The sequence below is a fragment of the Primulina tabacum genome, chromosome 12 (genome assembly GCF_025594145.1).
Source record: "Primulina tabacum isolate GXHZ01 chromosome 12, ASM2559414v2, whole genome shotgun sequence".
Lineage (NCBI taxonomy): Eukaryota > Viridiplantae > Streptophyta > Magnoliopsida > Lamiales > Gesneriaceae > Primulina > Primulina tabacum.
In genome coordinates this window covers 37,878,515-37,901,097 of record NC_134561.1, presented here as the reverse complement: position 1 = coordinate 37,901,097, position 22,583 = coordinate 37,878,515, and the positions used below count along the sequence as shown (strand labels likewise).

The 22,583-nt window shown below is 35.1% G+C and overlaps 4 protein-coding genes and 1 pseudogene across 5 annotated transcripts; 4 read left to right on the top strand and 1 right to left on the bottom strand.

Annotated features, from left to right (window-relative positions):
- The first annotated feature begins 1,999 nt into the window (after nucleotides 1-1,999).
- On the top strand, nucleotides 2,000-3,968 carry LOC142520499 (putative WRKY transcription factor 40). Its single transcript, XM_075623492.1, has 5 exons — nucleotides 2,000-2,288; nucleotides 2,366-2,425; nucleotides 2,823-3,182; nucleotides 3,301-3,417; nucleotides 3,524-3,968. Exons 1-5 carry the CDS (start codon nucleotides 2,199-2,201, stop codon nucleotides 3,869-3,871), a joined length of 975 nt encoding a protein of 324 aa, XP_075479607.1. The 5' UTR covers nucleotides 2,000-2,198; the 3' UTR covers nucleotides 3,872-3,968.
- LOC142520498 (uncharacterized) lies at nucleotides 3,878-8,555 on the bottom strand. The gene is made up of 5 exons (XM_075623491.1): nucleotides 7,665-8,555; nucleotides 5,870-5,927; nucleotides 5,680-5,763; nucleotides 5,432-5,573; nucleotides 3,878-4,766 (listed from the first exon to the last, which is right to left on the bottom strand). The coding sequence occupies exons 1-5, from the start codon at nucleotides 8,206-8,208 to the stop codon at nucleotides 4,398-4,400; spliced, it is 1,197 nt and encodes a 398-aa protein (XP_075479606.1). The 5' UTR covers nucleotides 8,209-8,555; the 3' UTR covers nucleotides 3,878-4,397.
- A 1,054-nt stretch (nucleotides 8,556-9,609) lies between these two features.
- Nucleotides 9,610-12,188, top strand: LOC142521056 (photosynthetic NDH subunit of subcomplex B 1, chloroplastic). The gene is made up of 6 exons (XM_075624241.1): nucleotides 9,610-10,256; nucleotides 10,747-10,937; nucleotides 11,009-11,266; nucleotides 11,424-11,529; nucleotides 11,700-11,785; nucleotides 11,894-12,188. Exons 1-6 carry the CDS (start codon nucleotides 9,678-9,680, stop codon nucleotides 12,057-12,059), a joined length of 1,386 nt encoding a protein of 461 aa, XP_075480356.1. The 5' UTR covers nucleotides 9,610-9,677; the 3' UTR covers nucleotides 12,060-12,188.
- A 191-nt stretch (nucleotides 12,189-12,379) lies between these two features.
- Nucleotides 12,380-14,549, top strand: LOC142520428 (putative N-acetyltransferase HLS1; annotated as a pseudogene).
- Nucleotides 14,550-17,681: 3,132 nt separating this feature from the next.
- On the top strand, nucleotides 17,682-21,837 carry LOC142520924 (protein LPA3). 2 transcript variants are annotated; one of them, XM_075624079.1, is made up of 13 exons: nucleotides 17,682-18,132; nucleotides 19,035-19,065; nucleotides 19,266-19,358; nucleotides 19,464-19,526; nucleotides 19,753-19,864; nucleotides 20,086-20,171; nucleotides 20,314-20,372; nucleotides 20,463-20,565; nucleotides 20,658-20,718; nucleotides 20,862-20,944; nucleotides 21,050-21,130; nucleotides 21,279-21,347; nucleotides 21,436-21,837. In XM_075624079.1, the coding sequence occupies exons 1-12, from the start codon at nucleotides 17,801-17,803 to the stop codon at nucleotides 21,336-21,338; spliced, it is 1,164 nt and encodes a 387-aa protein (XP_075480194.1). In that variant the 5' UTR covers nucleotides 17,682-17,800; the 3' UTR covers nucleotides 21,339-21,347; nucleotides 21,436-21,837. The 2 variants fall into 2 exon arrangements, with proteins under 2 accessions (XP_075480194.1, XP_075480195.1); XM_075624080.1 differs by having other exon boundaries at nucleotides 21,433-21,837.
- The last annotated feature ends 746 nt before the right edge of the window (nucleotides 21,838-22,583 follow it).

Below are 22,583 nucleotides of genomic sequence, written 5' to 3'. Positions count from 1 at the left end.
TGTCTCTCTCTTTTTTTTTTTTTTTTTTATGTTTGGAACAATTAAGAACCAAAAAATTAATCCATTTTTATTTGGCAAAAAAATTGTAACCCACCTATGTCTATCATATCTCACTAGCCTTAAGAAAAATTAATTTAGTAAAACATTTAATTTTGTAATTTCAAATATATTTTATAACCAGATTTATAACTCTCACTATACATATAACATTTTTTATAAAGTAATTAACAACATAGAGAAAGTAGAAAGAAAAAGTAAACACAAATCTTGATGTCTCATATATATATTTCCTAATTTACTATAATCAAAGAAATTAAAAGTATTTTTTTATAAAAAAAATAGAAAAATGATTTAAAATCAAATTCATTGTATTTTAATTATAACATGTCTCTTGTGAGACCGTCTCATCTTTGTAAGGAGTCATCAACTCTACCTATCTTTAGAATAATAAATAACACTTTTTAACGAGTAACCAAAATAAAAAATCTGTCTTATAAAATTGTCTCGTGAAACGGTTTCACAAATTTTTTTGTTTTTTAATCAATGGCAATTAAGAAAATAATTGGGAACATAACGCGTGAATAATTTATTACGCGTCAAAGTTCCCAATTATTATTATAAACCAAAACGAGGAAAATGCGCGTAAATTGGGAGGTGAAGCAATATTTATTTTTAAATAAAATTATATAAAAAGAGAGAGATATTTGGTCAAAATGCCAGGTGAGAGGACGTACGTTCTCTTCTTCTTCCTTCTTTACCAAAGGTGGGATTGACTTTCTATTGCCAAAAGAAGAGCATGCATTATCCATGTTTCGAATCTTCTCAAATCATATTTGTGTTTATAAAACTTATCATATACCATGTTCTTGATTTTAGCGATTATCGTACGCGTATTATGTTAAAAAACGATCAGAACATAGTGTTTGTGTTATTGTATTAATTTTTTCGAAACAAAAACTTATGTTAGACAGTCTCACGGGTTGTGAGATATATTTCTTATTTGGGTCATCTATGAAAAAATATTACTTTTTATTGCGAATATAGGTAGGATTGACATGTCTTACAGATAAAGATTCATGAGACCGTCTTACAAAAGACCTACTCTTTTTTCAAAGTTGACATAATCAAGTTATCAGCACTTGTTATGGATTTTTCCATCATTTAACTTGTTTAAATAGACAAAATTAAACTAAATTTTATGTCTGTTCTATATGTGAAGTTGAACAATTTTAATAATCAATTGTAAAATTATATTATTATTATTATTATTACATAATAAGCAAGTCATGATAATGTAATAAACGAGAGTTTCATGAAAAAAATTGTAATTAAAAGATGTCAAATTTAGAGCTCAAGTCAATAAACTCATATAACAACTACTTCATATTAACATAAATAGTTATATCAAATTGTTATAAGAGTTTATTGTATCTATTAGTCGTCATAATCCGACACGGGATTTGTACAAAAAAAAAGATATAACAACAACAATAGTAGGTCTATTGTGAGACGATCTCACAGATTTTTATCTAAGTCTGTGCAAAGATTCAATCATACTTATATCTCCAATAAAAAATAACACTTTTGACATTTTTATAGTTATCCAAATAAGAAACATATCTCAAAATTGACTTATGAAACTGTCCGGAGATTTTTTTTTTTTGTAACATCAAATATAAAATATGCAAATTTTAATTTTGAAATGATGCGGTCGTCCACTATAGTATCAGACAAGCTCCACGCCTCCACCTACTATAGGTTTTAACGTAAAGAATAAAGTGGAGATTGATAGGTGAAAGGATCTAATTTAATTTAATTTTTTTTAAAAAAAATTATAATAAAAAATTATGAAAATAAAATTTTGATTGAATATATCCAATTTCTGAAGCTTCGGATATCCGATTTTATCTGTAGACCAACAAAATTGAAAATGGTCAAAGCTATTGATTCTAGTAACGGCGTTGGGTTTTGACTTCTTCATGCCAACTCAAACAGCCATTTCCATCTTCCTCCCCACCTTCCCACAACTCGTGTGCCAAAATTTATTCATTTATTCTCTATAAAAAGCCTCTCCTTTCCTTAAACTCATCGAGTACTGATGCCATTGAAACACAAAAGAAGTTCAAGAAAATCAAGGGATTGTTCAAGGTCAAGGAGCAATCAACTTTGCATACAGAAGAAGTTTAGAAAATCGTCTGATGGATATGGAGTTCACTAGTCTGTTGAATACTTCATTGGATCTTAATGCCAAACCCCTCAGAATTCTCGAGGACCACCCGATTATACCGGTACGTGTTTTTCTCGACTTTGTGATATCATAGAGTGTGAAATGCTCTGGTTCTGAGGCTTGTTTGGGTTTGTGCAGAAACAAGAGGTGGGAAGCAATTTGTTCGAGTTGGGAAGAGATATGACAGTGAAAGAGGAGGTGAGTAAACTACACAGACTTGATGATATAGTTTCTTGGTACACATATTTTAGTATTTTCTCACGAATCAAGAACAATTTTGATAAGGGTCTACGGATTATATTTCAAGTATTTTCTGTGGAACAGATCAAGAATGAATCTTGGGGAATCATAAAATTTGGAGAGCAAAATGATTATGGTACAATGCTTTGTGTCATCTTATGACATGCTTCACAAACTGACATAAACTCAACCTCTGTTTCAGAGGTCTGAATAAAAAGATTTCGAAAAGTGGACAAAGAAATTGGAGTATAAACGAAAAGGGATTGTGTTGAAAATTAAACAGATCAAATTATTCATGCTGGCTTCCATTGAATGGCGCTGGTGTGACAATTTCTTTCCTGTTTCCACATTTCAGAGAGATGCTTTGATGGAGGAACTGAACAGAGTGACTGCTGAAAACAAGAAGCTCACAGAATTATTGACAGCAATGTGTGAGAATTGCACTGAACTGAGGAACCAATTACTGGAATACACAACCAAGAATTCTGGGGCGGATATTAATAACAATAACAATACAGTAGCATTGAAGAAGAGGAAAGCTGAAAGCAGCATCAACAATGGTGGGAACAACAATATTGACGAAAAAAATAACAATACTGGCGCTTCTGAGAGCAGCTCTAGTGGTGAAGATTCGTCCAAGAAACGCAAGGAAGAACACATCAAACCGAAGATTTCGCGTACTTGTGTTAGAACAGAAGTATCTGATACAAGCCTTGTAAGTTCGATCTTCTTGACGACTGTGATCTGAATGATCGTGTAACTTTTTATAATGCACCGGAATTTTTTGGTTGAATTCTTGGTGCTGAAAGATGATATTTGTCTGTTAATTATAGATAGTGAAGGATGGGTATCACTGGAGGAAATATGGACAGAAGGTGACCAGGGATAACCCTTCTCCAAGAGCTTACTTCAAGTGTTCTTTTGCTCCTACATGCCCTGTCAAAAAGAAGGTAATTTGGAGCACTCGGAATATTTGTTGCACATAATAACGTGTTACATATGCAAACATCGATTGAAAATGAAGACAGAGTTCTAAGCGTCGCGTTTCTTTTTCAGGTTCAGAGGAGCGTAGAAGATCACTCAATAGTAGTAGCAACTTATGAAGGAGAGCACAATCATCCTCAACCTTCAAAACTCGAGCCAAACACCGGTTCCAATAGAGGCATGACGCTTAGCACAGCGCCTAGCTCGAGTTCATCTGGTCCAACAATCACTCCTGACCTGACAAAACCGAAGACTAGTCATGAAGAAACAAGAAACTTAATGGGTCAGATTGATGCACCAGAACTCCAACACTATTTCGTGGAGCAGATGGCTTCAACTTTGACGAAGGATCCTAATTTCAAAGCAGCCTTGGCAGCTGCCATCACAGGAAAGTTTCTTCGACAAAATGAGAAGATGTGAACTGGTAAAAAGAAAGGGTCTAAAGAGGACGCAGTTGTGTGATTTATATCTATATGTATCCAAGTTGAAGAGTTCTTTACTTCGCCTGATCGAAGAATTCAAAACGAGTTGGATAGCGTAACTCGGTTGAATTCGGTCTAGCATAGAATTGGTTACATGGAAACGGGTCATTCTTCTCGAGTGCTGTGACGTAAGTATAGGAATGAAGATTTCAAAGTAGAATTCGTGAAAATAGATGATTGCTTTAGATTGAAACATATGTAGCAAATGAGCATATTCTTAAAGGAAATTTGAAACTAATTTGATATCCAAAACATTCTTTTACACTAGGAAAAAAAAAGAACAAACATAATCACTAAACAGAGAATATACTTGATTAAGAAAGAATAGTAGGTAATGAAAGAACGAACATTTTATAACGATTTGTACACAAGTCTTTGTCCAACATTAAGTCAAATCAGAAGTGTGGGAAACTACGATCTTCACATGATAAATTACAGGCAGAAGAGTTAAAACAAGAACATTCCTACACGGACAAGCCCAAATCATCAATATCTTTAGCTAATTCAAGTTCCAAGATATCATCAGGTCGTTTATCTTCGTTTATAGACGTGGTTCCCTCATTCTTATCCTTTGGATCACATGAATTGACACAGTCCTGATGTCTGAAACAGCTGATGAGATGGTCGTTTGTAATTCCGGCTACTTGCATGAATGAGTAGATGGCTGTAGGACCAACTCCTCGAAATCCTCTTCTAACTAGGTCTTTGCTTATGGTATCTGCTTTTGATATCTTAATTGGAACTTGCCGAGGATAGCGGAAATTGCCAACAATGGGCTTGTAGTTTACAAAACCCCAAATGTATCTGTCAAATGATCCAAGCTCATCTACAATCTGCATAATCAGTACACATACATGAACATTAGACCAACCATTCAATATTTTAAAGTGGAGAATACAAAATTGGGAAATCTTATCCTAGCACAAACAAGTTTCTCCCACGGAAAGAATGCAATCACATTGGGAACTGAGACTACAGATGATTTGGAGAAAGCAGCTTCATTTGCTAGCTTGCATACTATTTGGTTACGTTTCCTAGTGATTCTACATCTGTACAGAATTTTTGCTTCAACATTTGTTAAGACAGTTCTAAATCAAATGGTTTGATTTTCTGTTAAATTTACAACGAAATAATTACCTCCTTCGAGCAAAAAGTCTTCAACGCTGTCAGTTCTGTTAGCTAATGAAATTTTAAGTTTCCTAAAGAATCCATTGGCAACATTCCAGCAAGTTTTTCAAAGCAATCAGACTCAGTAATACTTGAACAACCGAAATTGCTTATAGGCAGTAACTGGTATCGTACAGCGACAGACAATTAACCTAATGTTTGAATGATTAATTTTTCCCTACACAGATTCGGGATATGAACCACCTCAATCTTTTCCACTCAAATGACACAGGTCCGATAAGCAAAACAAGAAATTAGGGTATTTCAGAAAAAAAATATTAATTCCACTGAACTTTAACTATCCAATTTTAAAATAAGAAATCATACATACCCTACAAATTTGGCGTGCATTTTCAATAATTCCTCGCAGCTTTAGTTCAGACAAAAGAGAACTTGCAGAAGTTCCAGGTGTTGCTATTTTCTTCTCATTTAATTTTGACACAGCAACAGGATCAAAGTTCAGAAATACTTCTCTGAATACCGAAAAATAAACAATGAATCAGGATCATGAAACTACAGAATAAGACAAAACTGTAAATTTACTTATTATGTCTATTGTCAAACTAACTGCTAAGATACCTGAATAAATGTCTTTTGCTAAGAATGACAGGCCAAGTTAATTCAGCCAATGCAGTGGAAAAGCTTAACAATTCAAAAAGTTTACTGCAAATTGTCAGAAGCAGATGAATGAGTATTGGGCAAGCAATAAAAGTAATGCCATCTATATTGAGCAAAACACAGAATAAAACCAGTCGCAGAAGATACATACTTGTCATTATGAACAGGAAGTCCCCATTCTTCGTCATGGAAAGCAGCATATGATGGATCTTTTATGAAAAGCAAGCCAATCAGCACAAGGAAATTCAAATGCAGCTAAATAAGGATTCAGAGGCATCATGTAATCAAAGGGCAGCGCAAGTCACCAAATTATATTGAGGGACGACAGCATAATGCAACACGAAAACAATAAAAATATATTTTCATTCAAGACAATTTAGAAGACATCGCATCTCTGGGCAGCATCATACATATCAACAACAATGGGTTGACTTAAGGAGATGGGCTTCAAAGGCATTTGTTGCTTCCAGTGCAGCAGCTATACGTAAACATTCATTGGCCACTGTAGACATAACTTTATTTCTTTATCAACTCATGAAAAACAGTCATTTAAAAGTGAAAAATAAACCTATATGAATATATATCTTATACACCAATCATAATTATAACAACAAATTGACAAATACTAAAATCACATCTGCAACAACAGAAGTAACTCAAAAGGATTTCATATTCTACAGGCACAAACATTCTGGTAGGTACATTTTTTTTATTAGGCTTCTAGCGATTTGGGTCATCAGCTGTTGCTTTTAACCAGCCTTTTACCTATAACTAAAAACTCTAACATCAGTTAATTTGACACACAGCTCTCCAGTTAAGGAAGAATCTCACTTAGGGAACTCAGCAAATTAGGTAGGAGAGAAAATATATGAAGTTATGGAAATATTTCCTCAACAGAAAAAACTACATATAGCGAAAGCCAACGGAGCCTGTAATTGCAAACCAAGTTACATCGAATAGTTCACATCAGATCACCTTGTGCTTCTAATCAGATTTTTAGGGGGAAAAAACATATGAGATTTTGCTTCACTCTTGAGAAGCCTGCATGCTCGATGTAAAAATAAAATACTCCAAGAGCTCTTATTCTTATCAATTTATAAGGAATGGGACAATGTTGTGGATTATTAGTTGTTTTTCTTTTTCTTTCTTTTTATCTCAAATTTTGTAGTGGAGGCACACAGAAGACAAATATTCGGTAATCCATAATGATAAATGCTTGCACAACAGCAAATTCTTAAATTCAGAAATGATGGAGAGCAAAAATTGTAAGGTTAAATTTCTATAAAACATATTAAATGACTAATACACTAAGAAATATGTGAATCAGAACACCAATCCAGAAAAAATCCTCATCCACTCACTGATAAAAAAAACTCCACGGTCATGAGACTGTATTTCAAAGTGTGGCATCCCAAAACGTTATGCTGTGCGACCGAATGCTAATAAAGCCAAAGAGACACTAAGAATTTCTGAGAATTCAAGATTGTAAGAAACTTTCAAGGGGTTATAACACAACTCTTTCCAGTTCCCCTTTTCTCTTAGTAATTACTCATGAAAATTTTCGTAAATTAGTAGGCAACAAGGATGCTGGAGGTCCTATATGCGACATTTCTGCATAGCTAATTGTTTCATTGATATCTGTGTAACTACATGCCCTAACAGATGACTGTCCATTATAAATGAACATATTTTCAAAATAGATAATAAATAGACTGCCAACCAAAACATACACGACGAAGATAAACAAATGAAGAATGTAAATCCAGAAGATTAGGTAGAAGGGATTACCGCACTCGTTAATACTCTTAAAATACCCAACAAGAACCATAACCAAATAATGTTGGATCTCAAGAAAAGAAATGACGAAAATGCTAAAGGAACCAGGCCAGGCCACCAAACACGATATACCTAGCTCTACAAATTCAAGAAGCATGCATAGCACATACCGGTGTTAGAAGTCACCCAAGCACACCTTTTCTGAACCACACCCACCCCGTTCACCTCGCCCTCATTCTCGCCCCTTACTTCTTTCCCATTTCTGTCAACTCTTCCAAATTTGTCCACTTTCGAGCTAAATATCAACTTCCCTCGCATAGGCGGGGTCTTCGGAGTAGCACTTCGTCGGCTAATTCTCCCGGTTGACGCCCTGCTTTGAGAAGATTCGGATGAGGCGTCTGAAGAACATGAAACATTAAGGGACAAATTCGGCTGCCGCTGCCTCAGAATCGACACGGTACTGCCTGCATTCTTCCCCAAACCCTCCGGTGAGGAAACTTTCTCGGTCTTCGTCTCCATATTCGGCAATGTCGCCGGAGATTTCTTCCCCTTGACCTCATCCATACCTGAAGGTTTTTCTACTTTTCCAATTGTCAGCTTCATTATCGGCTTCCGTAATTCCACAGATCTGGCTTTGTTACCAGCTGGTCCAAGCACCGGTCGAGCCTCCACTTCTTCAGCATTAATCAATTTAACCCTCGGCGCCCCAGACATTGTCAATTTACTCGAATAAATACGTGTTTCTGAAGTGAGATGTCAAGATCATAGCTTGAGGTAAATTAGGGCTTTTCAAGAGAGATTTTGAAATTGCATTTAGTGAAGGAGATGCGTGCACGAGATCGGGACACTAAACATATACTAAAAAGAGCACTTCAATTTCATATGACCACATAATCAGTAGCAGGAGAAGCGACGGCAATTAGTCCTAGGCGGCGGCGACTCCGGGCGGCGGTTAATAGACAGCGGCTAATCGTAGATGTTTCAGAGAGAGAAGTGAGTGAGAGTTTACAAATATGGACGGATTGAAGGTTCGAACCGTTTAATGCTTGCCACTTCACATAGGGCAACGTGTGGGACTTTTCACTTTTTCTTTAGATTTAAGCACTTTTTTTATTACAATTTTCAAAAAAATAAAAATAAAAAAATATTTGTATTCACATTACTTTAGATAATAATTTATTATTATTATTATTATTATTATTATTTAAAACCTTACTCTAAATCATACAATGTCAATATAATAATAATACCTCAAATAGGCCAAGAAATTTATCATACTACACTATCTTCAAGTGAAAGATGTCATCCTAAGGTTGTTTAGGATGAGACGTCACGGTGTAAACAAAATGAATCGCAAGAAAATATGTAATCATAATTATTTTCGTTGTTTTTAAATCTCTTTCACATTATCAAAAAGGTCAAATCGAACTAATGATACAAAAGTTCTTACTCATAACGATAAATTTATATCATCGTATTATTAAGTTTGAAACATTTTTAGTATCTAATCTTTGGTGTCATGTTTTGTTTAATAATTATATATATTAATAAAGTGTTAATTTTCCAAGCATCAAGTTGTATGTTCAATTTTTATTTGGATATTTTTTCTTATTTATTTATTTTTAATTCATATATCAAAATTATAGTGTAGTTCATCACTATTTATTATAATTACATTTTGATCTTCATTTAGATATAAACAAATAAATTATAAAAAATATTGTATAATCACAAAACACGTGAATCAATGTACTTGTATATATTTAAAACTAAGTATTGTAGCAAGAGTATCACCCATCAAATTTTCATAGAGTAGTTCTCTTGTGAGACGATCTCACGAATCTTTATCTGTGAGACGTGTCAATCATATCGATATTTACAATAAAAAGTAATACTCTTAGCATAAAAAGTAATATTTTTTCACAGATGATCCAAATAAGAAATATGTCACAAAAAATACGATCCGTAAGATCTCCTCACTTAAATTTTTGTTTTTTCCCTATTTTCATATATATTTTTTGTCTGACTATTATTTTATATATGTGGTAGTATATAATAATAAGACATTGGACCCACTTATCCAACCTTGGTCACACATTCAAATCCAACGTTTCATTTCTAGCAGACAATCTCACAGGCTTCTCAGTTGTCACTCGAAACATTCGTTAATCTCCGCGCCAACAATGGCTACTGCTTCTCTTAATCCCAAGTCAATCCCACCTCTCTTCACGATCCTTCCGTCAATCCCATCAACTCAGATAACACATCTCGCATTCTCAACGAATCCCGGAAAACAATCCAAGAAGTACGCTTCCGTCCTCCCCAATGCCAAGAAGAAGAACCCATGGCTGGACCCTTTCGACCAAGGCGACGATCCTGAGATGGAGTACGGCCAGCTGTTCTCAGATGGGAAGCAGGAAGAGGATCCGAGGCCGCCCGATAACCCGGATAACCCGTACGGATTCCTCAAGTTCCCGGCTGGTTATAATGTAGAAATTGCTTCATTGGGGTTGAAGATCAGAGGGGATGTTAGGAGGTGTTGCTGCGTCATTTCGGGTGGTGTTTATGAAAACCTACTGTTTTTTCCGGCGATTCAGCTGATCAAGGATAGGTATCCTGGCGTGCAGGTGGATATTGTTGCGTCGGATAGGGGGAAACAGACTTATGAGATTAACAAGAATGTGAGGTGGGCTAATGAGTATGATCTAGATGATGATTGGCCTGATCCAGTAGAATATACTGACATGATTGGAGTTATTAAGGTTTGTTCGCAATGCATAATTATGTAGGGTCTATTCAATGTTCTTGGTTAGTATTTTTAATGGCATGACTTCGAGCTAGCGACATTTTGTGTTTTCACTTTACAGAGGTAAATGTTAGATCGAGCACAACAAACCGAGCTCAAATTCTTATGGAGTTCTAGAACAGAACTGGTTCATTTGTAAAACTTTGGACTCGACTTGGAATAACTAGATAAAATTGGAGTTCAGGTTCAAATATTAGTTATGTTAAACTTTGTTCAGGCTGTGAACAGAGTCGCTATCGATGTGTAACAGTTCTGTTATTGCACAGGCTAAAATGTGGGTGATGAGTTGATAACTGATACGAACTTTCACAAAAATGACCAGCTCTTGATCCTACATGCCTCTATTGTGTGGATTGCATAGCAAGATTTTCTTTAACTCTAGCTTGTGAAATTGATTTTTTATTTGTAGTGTCCGAATTTAGGATCCGGTATTCATTTGCTTGCAGAGTAGGTACTATGATATGATCTTATCGACCAAATTAGCAGGGATTGGACATGCTGCATTCTTGTTCATGTCCACCGCTCGGGACCGAGTTAGCTATGTATATCCCAATGTAAATGCTGTAGGAGCGGGCCTATTCCTTTCTGAAACATTTACAGCTGATAGCATGAATCTCTCCGAGGGTGGTTACCACATGTGAGCTTAAAAAACCTCCCAGAATTCTAATCCTATGGTTTTTACCTAACTATTTTGGGATCTTGTTTTAGGTATCATGAGATGATTGATTGGCTGGGGAGACCAGCACGTAACGTACCAAGGCAGCCCCTGCCTCCTCTGCAAGTATCGATTTCAAGGAAGCTGAAGGAGGTTGTTGAGGCAAAGTACAAGAATGCCGGTGTGCAGAAGGGGAAGTATATAGTGATTCATGGGATACAATCAGATTCCAAGGCCTCAATGCAATCCAGGGGTGATACTGATAGCTTGCTACCCCTTGAGATATGGGGCGAGATAACCAGTGGGATAAGGTGTACAAGCTTGAATGACATAAATTACTTGCTTTAAATCTTTTTTCAAAATTTGGTGTTATATTCTCTATTACGCTGACTGATACTAGTGCAGAACACATTTTTTGAGTTGTGTTTTCACTAACTTGTAAATTACTGGATCAAACAATGTAAACAGGGGTCTCACACCGGTATTCGTCATCCCACATGAGAAAGAAAGGGAAAACGTTGAAGAAATCATAAGTTATGGTGCTAGCATAGTGTTCATCACCACCCCTGGACAGGTTTGCCTTCTCCATATGGCCTTGTTATAACCCTCAAAGACATTAAAAAAATCTAGTCTTCATACATTTCTTGCTGCAAAATATGAAGAAAAACTAAAACCATAACTAGGGGAATTGAAACTATGGTCAAATCAGTAGAACTTACCATCTACCTTCTGTTCTTGTGCTAGCTTGCTGCTCTGATAAATGATTCAGCTGGAGTGATAGCTACAAATACAGCTGCCATACAACTTGCGAACACACGTGGAAAACCGAGGTAAGGAGCGAAAAGAATAAGTGAAAATGAAGCATGATCTAATTTCAGATGTGTAATATGATAGTAATGGATGGATTTCATGTTAATTTGACTACATTTCTGGCGCAGTGTGGCGTTATTTGGTTCAGAAGATAAGGCTAAGGTATTCGTCCCGAATGCAGAGGAAAAGAAATGTGCCATAATATCGTCTAAAACAGGGAAACTTGTAGACATAGATGTTGAAGCTGTAAAGACCGTAGTCCAGATTTTCTCATTGCCTTTGGCTATTGCATAGGAAACTTTAATGAATTCTTGTTAGGCATGATCAAAGATCTGTTAAATATACAGATTATTCATATATTTACCCCAAAAAAAGAGAGATTGTATGTCAATAGGTAATGGCATGATCAATGATGTTGAATCACATCATCTGCACCAAACATTGTCGAAAGACGATGCAATGATTTTGAATCACATCATTCACACCAAACGTCGTCGATTCCTTGCATCTTCAAATCGTTGCTTAAAATTTCATAATAACCCAATATTCTAATATCCAACATAAGTAACACTATCAAATTAAACTTCAGAAAAGAGAACAAAAAATCCTAAAAAATGAATAGTGGAAGATCACATTCCAACCATATAGAATATGCCCAAGCTCATGTAATTCCCTCTAAGTTTTTTTTTTTTTTTTTTTAAATCTAAAATAATTCCTTTTAAGACATTTTTTTTTATAAATTAAATGTGGAACCAATTTTATGTCGACAACGTTCTATGAAGTGTATAAATATTAAAAGTCAATTTCATTCTACACACTGATCAATATATTCCACTTCCAAAGTCATTGAGTTGTTCTTTTTTATTTATTTTTTTTATTTTTCGACGCTCCATTGTACTTTGACAAGTAAATCATTAAATCAATATATACAATATCACTTTTTTTTTTTTAAAAAAAATAAGTTTTAAATTATTGTTTAGTCATTTTATGTGCTATTTCAAATTCCAAATATCGTATACAAAGTGTGATATATATTTCAACAAAATCGTTTTTTTTTTTTACATTCAACTTGCTTGTCTTTAAAATATTTTTCAAAATGTTTAATCGTTTTTAGAGATATTATTTTGAGTTTCTTCTGCTCGGTTTCCACTCGATTTTGATCCGAACTCAATATAATTTCTCGACGCTCTTTCATTTTTGAACATTTCAAGAACGAGTTATTCTAGCTCAAGTTTTTAAGAAAACAATTATAAGAGTTTATTGTCTCCATTTTTTGATTTATCCCAACAGTAAGTTTTTTATGAGACCGTCTCACATATCTATATTCGTGAGACGGGTTGATTCGATCCATTGTAGTAAAAATTATTATATATATAATATTATGTTTGGAGAGGCGATTTTGTTTCAACAGAGTGGCGTAAATTTTAGTGTGAGACGATGTTGGTTGATATAGAGAAAAACAATATGCAATAGAGAATAAAGAAGTAGTGTAAGGAAAAACTCGGGTTTGAGGCGTATTAAAAATATTTTCTTTTAAGGTTTTATTTGCTCTCACTTCTCAAAGTTTGCTAATGAGTTTTGGCAGCAAATTACTCCCAAGATACAACAAACCCTTCAATACAATAATGTAACAATCATATTGTATGGGAAAACATATATTTATAGGATAGACAAGAATTGCAATGGAGAGTTGTGTCATTTCATGAATCAATGTGTATTTCCATGAATGAATGTATCTTTTCATGAATGAATGTGTCCATTAACAATGCAACTTTTAATAAATAATTGATATAGATGCATTTTAAAATCAAATAATACAACTCAAAAGTTGTGAGAGTTGGTTTGAGACTTTTATGCTTTAATGTTGCTTCAATTACAATATCTTACAGACGAGTTACAAGTCATAGGTTAATATATTAATGAAACAACGTTGATGTAAAATGTATAGGTGACGGAACATGGAAATGGAAGAGAAATCGTTGGTGTTATTAGGGGATGCATAAAAACAGTGACTAGTGGAAAATTAAGTTCGAATGAATTTCCTATGTATGTTAAATTGGCCTATATCCTGGGACTCAGGGTGTCATCTTCCCACAGGTTTGTCCATCTCTATAATTTATAATACATTCCATTTTCGTATGTGTATATATATTTGAGGGAATATGAATTTATATATTTCCTTCAACTGGAAATATCTTTGTGGTTTTCAATATTAATATGATAATAGACATATTTTATGGTAAATATTTATTCTGGTTAACATTTATCGTTTGAGTTTATAAAATACTGAATTCACTTATAGTTAATTTCATTAAAGTTTTTTTTTATATATATATAATCAATGTTTTAATTTTGTCCTAATGGGGTTGTTGATTTTACTACAGCCGCCTTGGAATTGCAACAAAACTTGTCCAAGAATTGGAGAGTTGGTGTAAACACAAAGGTGCAGAATATGCATACATGGCTACAGAATGTACCAACAAACCCTCCTGAAGCTTGTTTACCCAAAAAAACAATTATGTCGAATTCCGAAATCCCATGGTTTTGGTACAACCGGTTCACAGGCAATATGAGTCATTATCATCAGATATAGCTATTGTTCGCGTTTCTCCAAACTTAGCTGAGACAATGTATTGTACTCTATTCTCAAACTCAGAGTTCTTTCCTAAAGATATTGGTGAACTACTACACAACAAGCTCAATCTAGGAACTTTTATCGCCTTATTTTGTGAGACGGATCTCTTATTTGAGTCATCAATGAAAAAATATTATTTTTTATGCTAAGAGTATTACTTTTTATTGTAAATATCGGTAGGATTGACCCGTCTCACAAGATACCTACTCTACTAATATTTCATGGTTTATTCAGATTTCATATTTGGTTTGGTTCGAATTTTTATGGGCTAATTAAAAAAATAGGAGTGAGACAGAAAATATTTAAAAAACAAGGGCTCTGACCTTTTTTAAAGAAATTGTGAGTTGACTTTTGATTATTAAATTAACAGCAATTAAACTCTTTAACTTAATTAATTCTCTTCTTCTCTTTCTTTTCGGCCGACACATATCTTTCCCCAATTAAAATTTACGAGTCATCTACCCCTTCTTCTCCAAATCGTGATCTGTCAAGCCGACCCAAAATATACTTTGAGAAAAAGTAAGAGTCCACCCAGAAGAATTGGTCGACCAAGTATTATAGGTCAAATTTGGTCGACCAAGAAGAATTTCTTCTTGTTCGACCAACATAATATTGGTAGACCGAGAAGAAATTCTTTTTGGTCGACCCATAATTACTTGGTGTGCCACACTTATTTTTTAATTTTATTAATTTTTGTTTATTCTCATTTTTTTTATTTTTGTTGAATTTTGTAGGATATACTTTTAGGTCGACCCAAAAGCAAAGCAACAAGGGTCGACCAAAGTTTCAGCCTTTGGATCGACCCAAAAAACAACAAGGTCCTTGGTCGACCCAAGTTTGGGTCTACCAAGTAGCAGTTTGGGTCTACCAAGGCAACTTGGGTCTACGTTGGGTCGACCAAGGTTGATCTGTAATGACCCGACACCACTCACCCACGATCATTACTCATAGGACTTCTTCAGTCCAGGCATTGGAGCTTTTACCTTCCCAGGATTAGAACCCAAGACCTCCTGGATCTTGGGCTCCCTCGGGGGCCTTGTCCCATCTTGAGTTCCCACTGGCGCCTTTTATTGTAACGACCATGGGCTATCCCGATCTTGATCTCCCTCGGGGGCGTTGTCCCATCTTGGGTTCCCACTGAGGCCTTTTCCCTCACTGAACTTTTCCATGCGTCATTACTCATATGACTCTCCACACCAGATTGGTGGAGTGACACCTCCCCAAGTCTCGAACACATGACCTCCTAGCATAATTACATAGTTCAAAGAGACTTGGTACCAGTTGGGCTAGTGGCTCAACTAGTACCAGGATTGCTGCCAAGACCTATATGTCCAGGAGATCTTGGGTTCTAATCCTGGGAAGGTAAAATATCCAGTGCTGGACTAGAGAAGTCCTATGAGTAATGATCGCGGGTGAGTGGTGTCGGGTCATTACAATAAAATGCGCCTTTTATTGTAATGACCCGACACAACTCACCTGCGATCATTACTCATAGGACTTCTCCAGCCCATGCACTGGAGCTTTTATCTTACCAGGATTGCTGCCAAGACCTATATGTCCAGGAGGTCTTGGGTTCTAATCCTGGAAAGGTAAAAGCTCCAGTGCCTGGGCTCGAAAAGTCCTATGAGTAATGGTCGCGGGTGAGTGGTGTCGGGTCATTACATGATCTTTGGGTTGACTCATGTTGATTTTGGGTCGACCCTTTTTCTAACACATGAATATATGGATTTGACAAATATGACCAATAATTACTTAATTTTGACGGATAATTACACAATTTGACCAATGTTGCATGTTTTTAACATATGAATCACATAATTTCACAAGTATATTTTATAATGCTACATGTTATGACATATGAGTCACAATTTCACCTATATAACATGTATTATGACATATGAGTCACAATTTCACCTATGTTACATGTATTGTGATTCATATGTTAAAACATGTAACATAGTTGTGAAATTGTGATTCATATGTTAAAACAACTTGTAACATAGTTAGTTGTGAAATTGTGATTCATATGTTAAAACAAACATGTAACATAATTGTGAAATTGTGGTTCATATGTTAAAATATGTAACATAATTGTGAAATTGTGGTTCATATGTTAAAATATGTAACATAATTGTGAAATTGTTATTCATTCGTTAAAACAACATGTAACATAGTTGTGAAATTGTGATTCATATGTTAAACATTTAACATAATTGTGAAATTGTGATTCATATGTCAAAACATGTAACATAGTTATGAAATTATGATTCATATGTTAAAATGAAATTGTGGCTCATATGTCAAAATACATGTAATATAGGTGAAATTGTGACTCATATATCATAACACGTAACATTATAGAACATACTTGTGAAATTATGAGATTCATATGTTAAAAACATGCAACATCGGTCAAAATTATGTAATTATCCGTCAAAATTAAGTAATTATCGGTCATATTTGTCAAATACATGGATTCATGTGTTAGAAAAAGATCGATCCAAAAACAACCTTTGTCGACCCAAAATCAACATGATTCGACCCAGATATCAACCTTGGTCGACCCAGGCTTGGATTTACCAAGTAATACTTGGTAGACCCAAGTTGCTTTGGTAGATCCAAAGTAGTGCTTGGTAGACCCAAATATAGACCCAAACTTGACAAGAAATTTGGGTCTACCAAGCGCCTTGGTAGACCCAAAGTGTGTGGTTTCGGTCGACCAAAAGTGATTAGCAAAATTTTGCTTAGGTTGGTCGACCAAACTTTAGTCGACCCAAGCAGAATTTTGCTCGGGTCGACCAAATGTCTACCCAAAAGTGGTTAGACCAAAAAGTTTGGTCTTTTGCGTGGATCGACCAAGCTTTGGTCTACCCAAGCAAAAGACCAAAATTTGGTCTATCCAAGCAAAATTTTGCTTGGGTCGGCCAAGACCCAGCTCTACCTAAAATTTGGTAGGCCTTTTCTTCTTCAAGTGAGTCGAAGAAACAGAAGCAATAAATCGAAATAAACGTTTATATTATCAGATTTTTGTCAATCCATTTGTTCGATTGAGTTTGCTTAGATTGAATGGATCTGCGTCGAGAATTGCAGGAAATGGAAATACGATCGGAAAAGAAATGTAAGGAGGTCGACAGGAGAGAAATCTAGTTTGGAGTCGATTGATGAAATTAATATTAAAAGTTTACAGAGAGACATTAATGTAAATTGAGTTGTGGATCTATTTTTCCCTTCTCCCTAAATTTCCCGAATTTTTACTTACTATCTCCTCATGTCCCCTGCATTGCGAACTTTTAGTTAAAATCGCGGTATAATTTACGTCACTCAACGTGACAATATCAGCCAACCAATTTGGTGACCGTTATCTTTCCCTCCTACCCCTGTCACCCACACAAATCCGGCCATGGCTGTTAATTCTTGGGCTGTAGTTTCGACAATGGCGAAAATCCCATCTGTTTTGGCCTCTTCTATTGTTGAAATTTCTTATCAGCAGTCTTCTTTCTCGTCTCTATCCTCCATTGGTCCTCCTTCAATCAAACTAGTCAGCTCAATTCACTGCCGGAAGAGAATGATTATTGGTTGTGCAGAATCCGCGAAATCTGGGTCGGAAGTGAGGCCAAAGTCCGGCGTTTCGGTTTACAAGCCCAGATCATATGAAATTCTTGTATCAGATGCCGCCACTTCACTTTTTTATGCTCTGCAAGAGGGAAAATTTCGTGTTGAAATTGATTTCCCGTGCGTATTTCTCTGGACTCCTATGCATTTACTGATGCTTACTTTCTATCTTTTTGTTGATGGGTGGTGGCCTTTTGTTTGAAATTCAGATTTAAAGCATACCCATTCCATGATTGTAGTTTAGGTTGAATTCTGATTGATTTTACAGCTACACTGTTGTATGAATTTTAGTGATGCAGTAATGACTTTCATTTGCATAACTGTGGTGGATTTGTGTTCTGATGTTTGATTTTGGTTCTGACGTTTTGTTGATTGTAAAGTTAAAATCTTTGTATGATTTGTCAGTTGAATCGAAGATGAAAATATAACTATTTAACTTCCTAAGAGAATAGAAGGTATTATGAAGTGATAAAAAGCTGTATAATCTGATTGTGACGATTTGTTGATAGTAAAGTTAAAATCTTTGTATGATTCGTCAGTTGAATCGAAGATGAATAGAGAACCATTTAACTTTCTATGAGCATAAAAGGTATTATGAAGTGATGAAAAGCTGTGTAATCTGAAAATTAAGTACCATTCGATTTGAAGTCATGGATGATGAAAAGATTTGAGTTTGGCAATGTAAGATAGAAGAATTTTGCTGCAGTGATATTTATTTCATTGTGTAGCATTGGTAGTTCATGCTTGGTATTCTCAGTTACTTCCTTGAATATTCCTAGCAATATTTTTTTCTTTTGAAAATATATCACCTTATAACCTGTAAACACTCATTTAATCCACTTGTTCTCGATGAGATCTTTTTGCACATACTTTGCATTGATAGTTTCGGATTTCTAAATTTGATTGCTTGATTTTATATTCTTGCAAAACCTGAGAGATATTTTACAAGTTTCATTTGCTGTACTGACATTTGTCTCCTCTTTATTTTCGTCCGCTTCTCGCTCTGCTGGTTGCTTTACCAGCCCATTGCCTACCAATATTTCTTCTTATAAGGTATCTTTTAGCTCTCGAGTATTTCTGTGAAAAAGAAGAAAGATATATTGATTTCCATCTCTATTTTTCCATCATTATTTTTTTTTTCTCAAATGAAAGAAGTTGTCTTTTGATTTTGTAGGCAATGTAATAAAAACAAGTTTTTGACAAATTATTCATCGGACACATTTTTTTTTCCTGAAACTTTCTGAGATGTATAGGGATCGTCTGATGAGTACAGTGATGCCAACATTCAACTTGCGTTAGCAGTTGTTAGAAAGCTACAACAGAAACAAGAAACAAGAGCTTGCATTGTAAGAAAATAATCTTCAGTTTTGGTTTTCATTTGCCATGAAGATGGTATAATTTCAATTTCAGGACATGGAACTCAAATATGCTGTATGCCATGATGCTGTCAGGTATTCCCTGATAAACCAGAAAGGCGGAGGGCAACAGAACTTTTTAAAGCAGCTCTTGACTCGGTAACTTAATTACTCTTTTTTTGTGTTTCTGAATGTGCATAGGATCAAGAATATTGTCCAGCACATTTGTCATAACCCTATTTTTATTCTGTCTGCTCGTTTGATGAACTCCACTCGGTTAAAATTTATATTGTTCTTCTCAGGTGATGACAAGCTTATATGCCAAAGACACGTGGAGTTATATTTACAGAACATCTCTCATTCATTGTGATAATTTATTTTTCAGATTGATGGAATAACGATTGGATCCTTGGATGATGTTCCTACTGGTGCAGTCACGTCATTTTTCAAGTCCATAAGAGACACCTTGGATTTTGATTTTGCAGAAGAAAATGAAGGTCGTTTTCTTAAATGCCATCAGGAATCCGAATAATTGTCATTAACTTAGCAAATGTTCCATGAAGTAAAATATCCAAAAAGCTATGACCACATTTCGACGCGAATCATGAGACCATTAAACTTTTATGTTGAAATGCTTATGTTTGACACTTCTAACATTGGAGTGATTTTGCTGAAGTGCTTTTAATTTCACCGTTCTGATTACTCACTTGCGATGCAGGTCGTTGGAAATCTGACAAGCCACCTTCACTTTATATGTTCATCAATTGCAGCACTCGTGATCTTACTGGTGTAGAGAAGTATGTGGTATGTCATTTTCTTTCATCTTCCCAAGCCATTTCCATGTTAAATGCAAATAATTCAATAAATCGATCATTTTTAGACTAGTACAAATATTTGTCATCGACGTTGTGCATGTGAACTAATTAATGTTTTCTGGGTGATGTAGGACGCATTTGCTTCTTCCACCCCTACGCTTCTCTTCAACTTGGAACTTGAAACACTACGGTATGCTACAGTTATATTCATTCTGATGGATTATCGATTTTATCCTTCTCCATTCAGTGTCTGTGTACTGAATATCACCTGTACGTGCAGTGCTGATCTCGGTATTTTAGGATTTCCTAGCAGAGATTTGCATTATCGTTTTCTTTCTCAGTTCTCTTCCATTTTTTATATTCGAATAAGAGAATACTCAAAGGTACTGCCTTGAATTTCAAAATTACATACACAACTTTTTGTTCTGTTTTTTAATTTTGGTTGGTACAATTATTTTTTCTTGGCTTTCGAAAGACAGTTGCTGTGGCACCTTATGTGGTGAACTATACTGGAGCATTATTTCGTCAATATCCCGGTGAGCAATACATATGCTTAGCTTTTAAGTCTGGGTACTTCTCTTCTTGTTTTCCACATTTTTCGTCCTGCCTACTATAAGTTTTCTGGTTCGAAAAATCAACTTGAAATGCCATATAATAAGTCATTTATCAACTTGTTCAGGGCCTTGGCAGGTGATGTTGAAGCAAGGAGATGGGTCATATGCGTGCATAGCAGAGAGTGCAACTCGATTCACTTTGGGAGAAGTAAATATACATTAATTCCATCTGTTTTTTTTTTTCACATTATTCTAGTCACTTTATGGATATGATATACAAACCTGCTAACTTAGGAAACTTTTGACTTGCAAGGCTAAGGAAGAATTACTTAGGGTATTGGGACTGCAGGAGGAGGAAGGAAGCTCGCTCGAGTTCCTTCGAAGAGGTTACAAGGTTCTCCTCTCTCTCCTTTCCAAATTTTGTTCGAAGTTTTCAGCATCATAGAAATGCAGTTTCTTCAGAAAAAAGTGTTCCAAATGCACATTTTCAAATATGTTTCCCACCAAATGTTATGTGCTGATGACTATAACTGATATTGCAGAGTGCCACATGGTGGGAAGAAGATGTGAAAACCGAACTATCTTCTGCATGGCGTAGTTGAGCTGCTGAGGTAATAAATCAGAATACAAAATCCTGAAAATCCCAGAAGAATTATGTAACGAGATCATTATCATCTTGCTTCTTTGATTCTATAGCAGAACTGGAATATAAGCAATGATCATCGCATTCTGTATGCATTAGACGAATAGATCCACCAGAACCAAGAGTATCAACATCAAAAGAAGACAAAGGTTTCGTAAAAATTTACGGCCATCAGGGGCCTCAGGGTAATGGTTTTCAAATCTTTCTACTTAGCAGATTGTGTTGCAAAATGAGCAGATAGTTAGAGTTCGCATTGTCGGTACAGTGTTTTATTTTCCGTCAGGTTCATGAAGAACAAAGTGGAGAGGAACTACATGTATGTTTTCACTCGTTAACTCCAAGTACACATTTTAGTTTTCAGTTAAAGCTGTGTATTGGAACCTATGAAGAACCTCTGTAAGCAGTATATAGATTATTTGCCATGAAAGGAACTAGGAAATCCAAGCAGAATGAACGAACTCATTGTTGGAAAAACATGTCTTTTGTCTAACAGGACAGAAGTGAAAATTGACATTAAACTTCTGTTGCCTTAACTAGTAGAACGTTTGGCGCAGAACCAAAAGTCATAACAGATAAGTTGTAATCGATGCACTCAAGTCGTGAAAACTGTTCAAACAGTCCAAAAACTACTTGTTCATCTATGGATAGTTTCGTCTCTAAAAAATTAATATTTTTTCATGAGTCGGGACGATTGAAGATCTGCATCACAAGATTGACTCGTGAAATAATGTAATTTGTGATAAAAGAAAGCATATAGTATTATCTCACGTCATAAGATGGTGATGAGTTCAACTTATATGTATTTATTAATTTGTTTATTTAATAATATTAAAGTCCACTGTATTTTAAATTTTAATATTAATCAGCTAGAAATTTTAGTGTAAAATTCAAATACAGAATCATCAATATACAAAGTTACTCATGAGAATAATAACTCTATTCATATTTATAATAAAAAATAATATTTTTGACATAAAATTAATATTTTTTCATGAATTATCCGTAAAATCGTCTCACAAAATTGACCCGTAAAATCGTTAACATGAGTTTTTATGATTAAAAATTTCGTCCCATTTCCTTCCTCCATCGCTGCAAAATGCGCTCTTGAGTCAAAAGCTCCCGAGGATGCATCTCCTTTTCACAAATTTCAACTCAATCCCATTAATTTAATTCAATCAAAACTAAACAACAATATCTTATAATA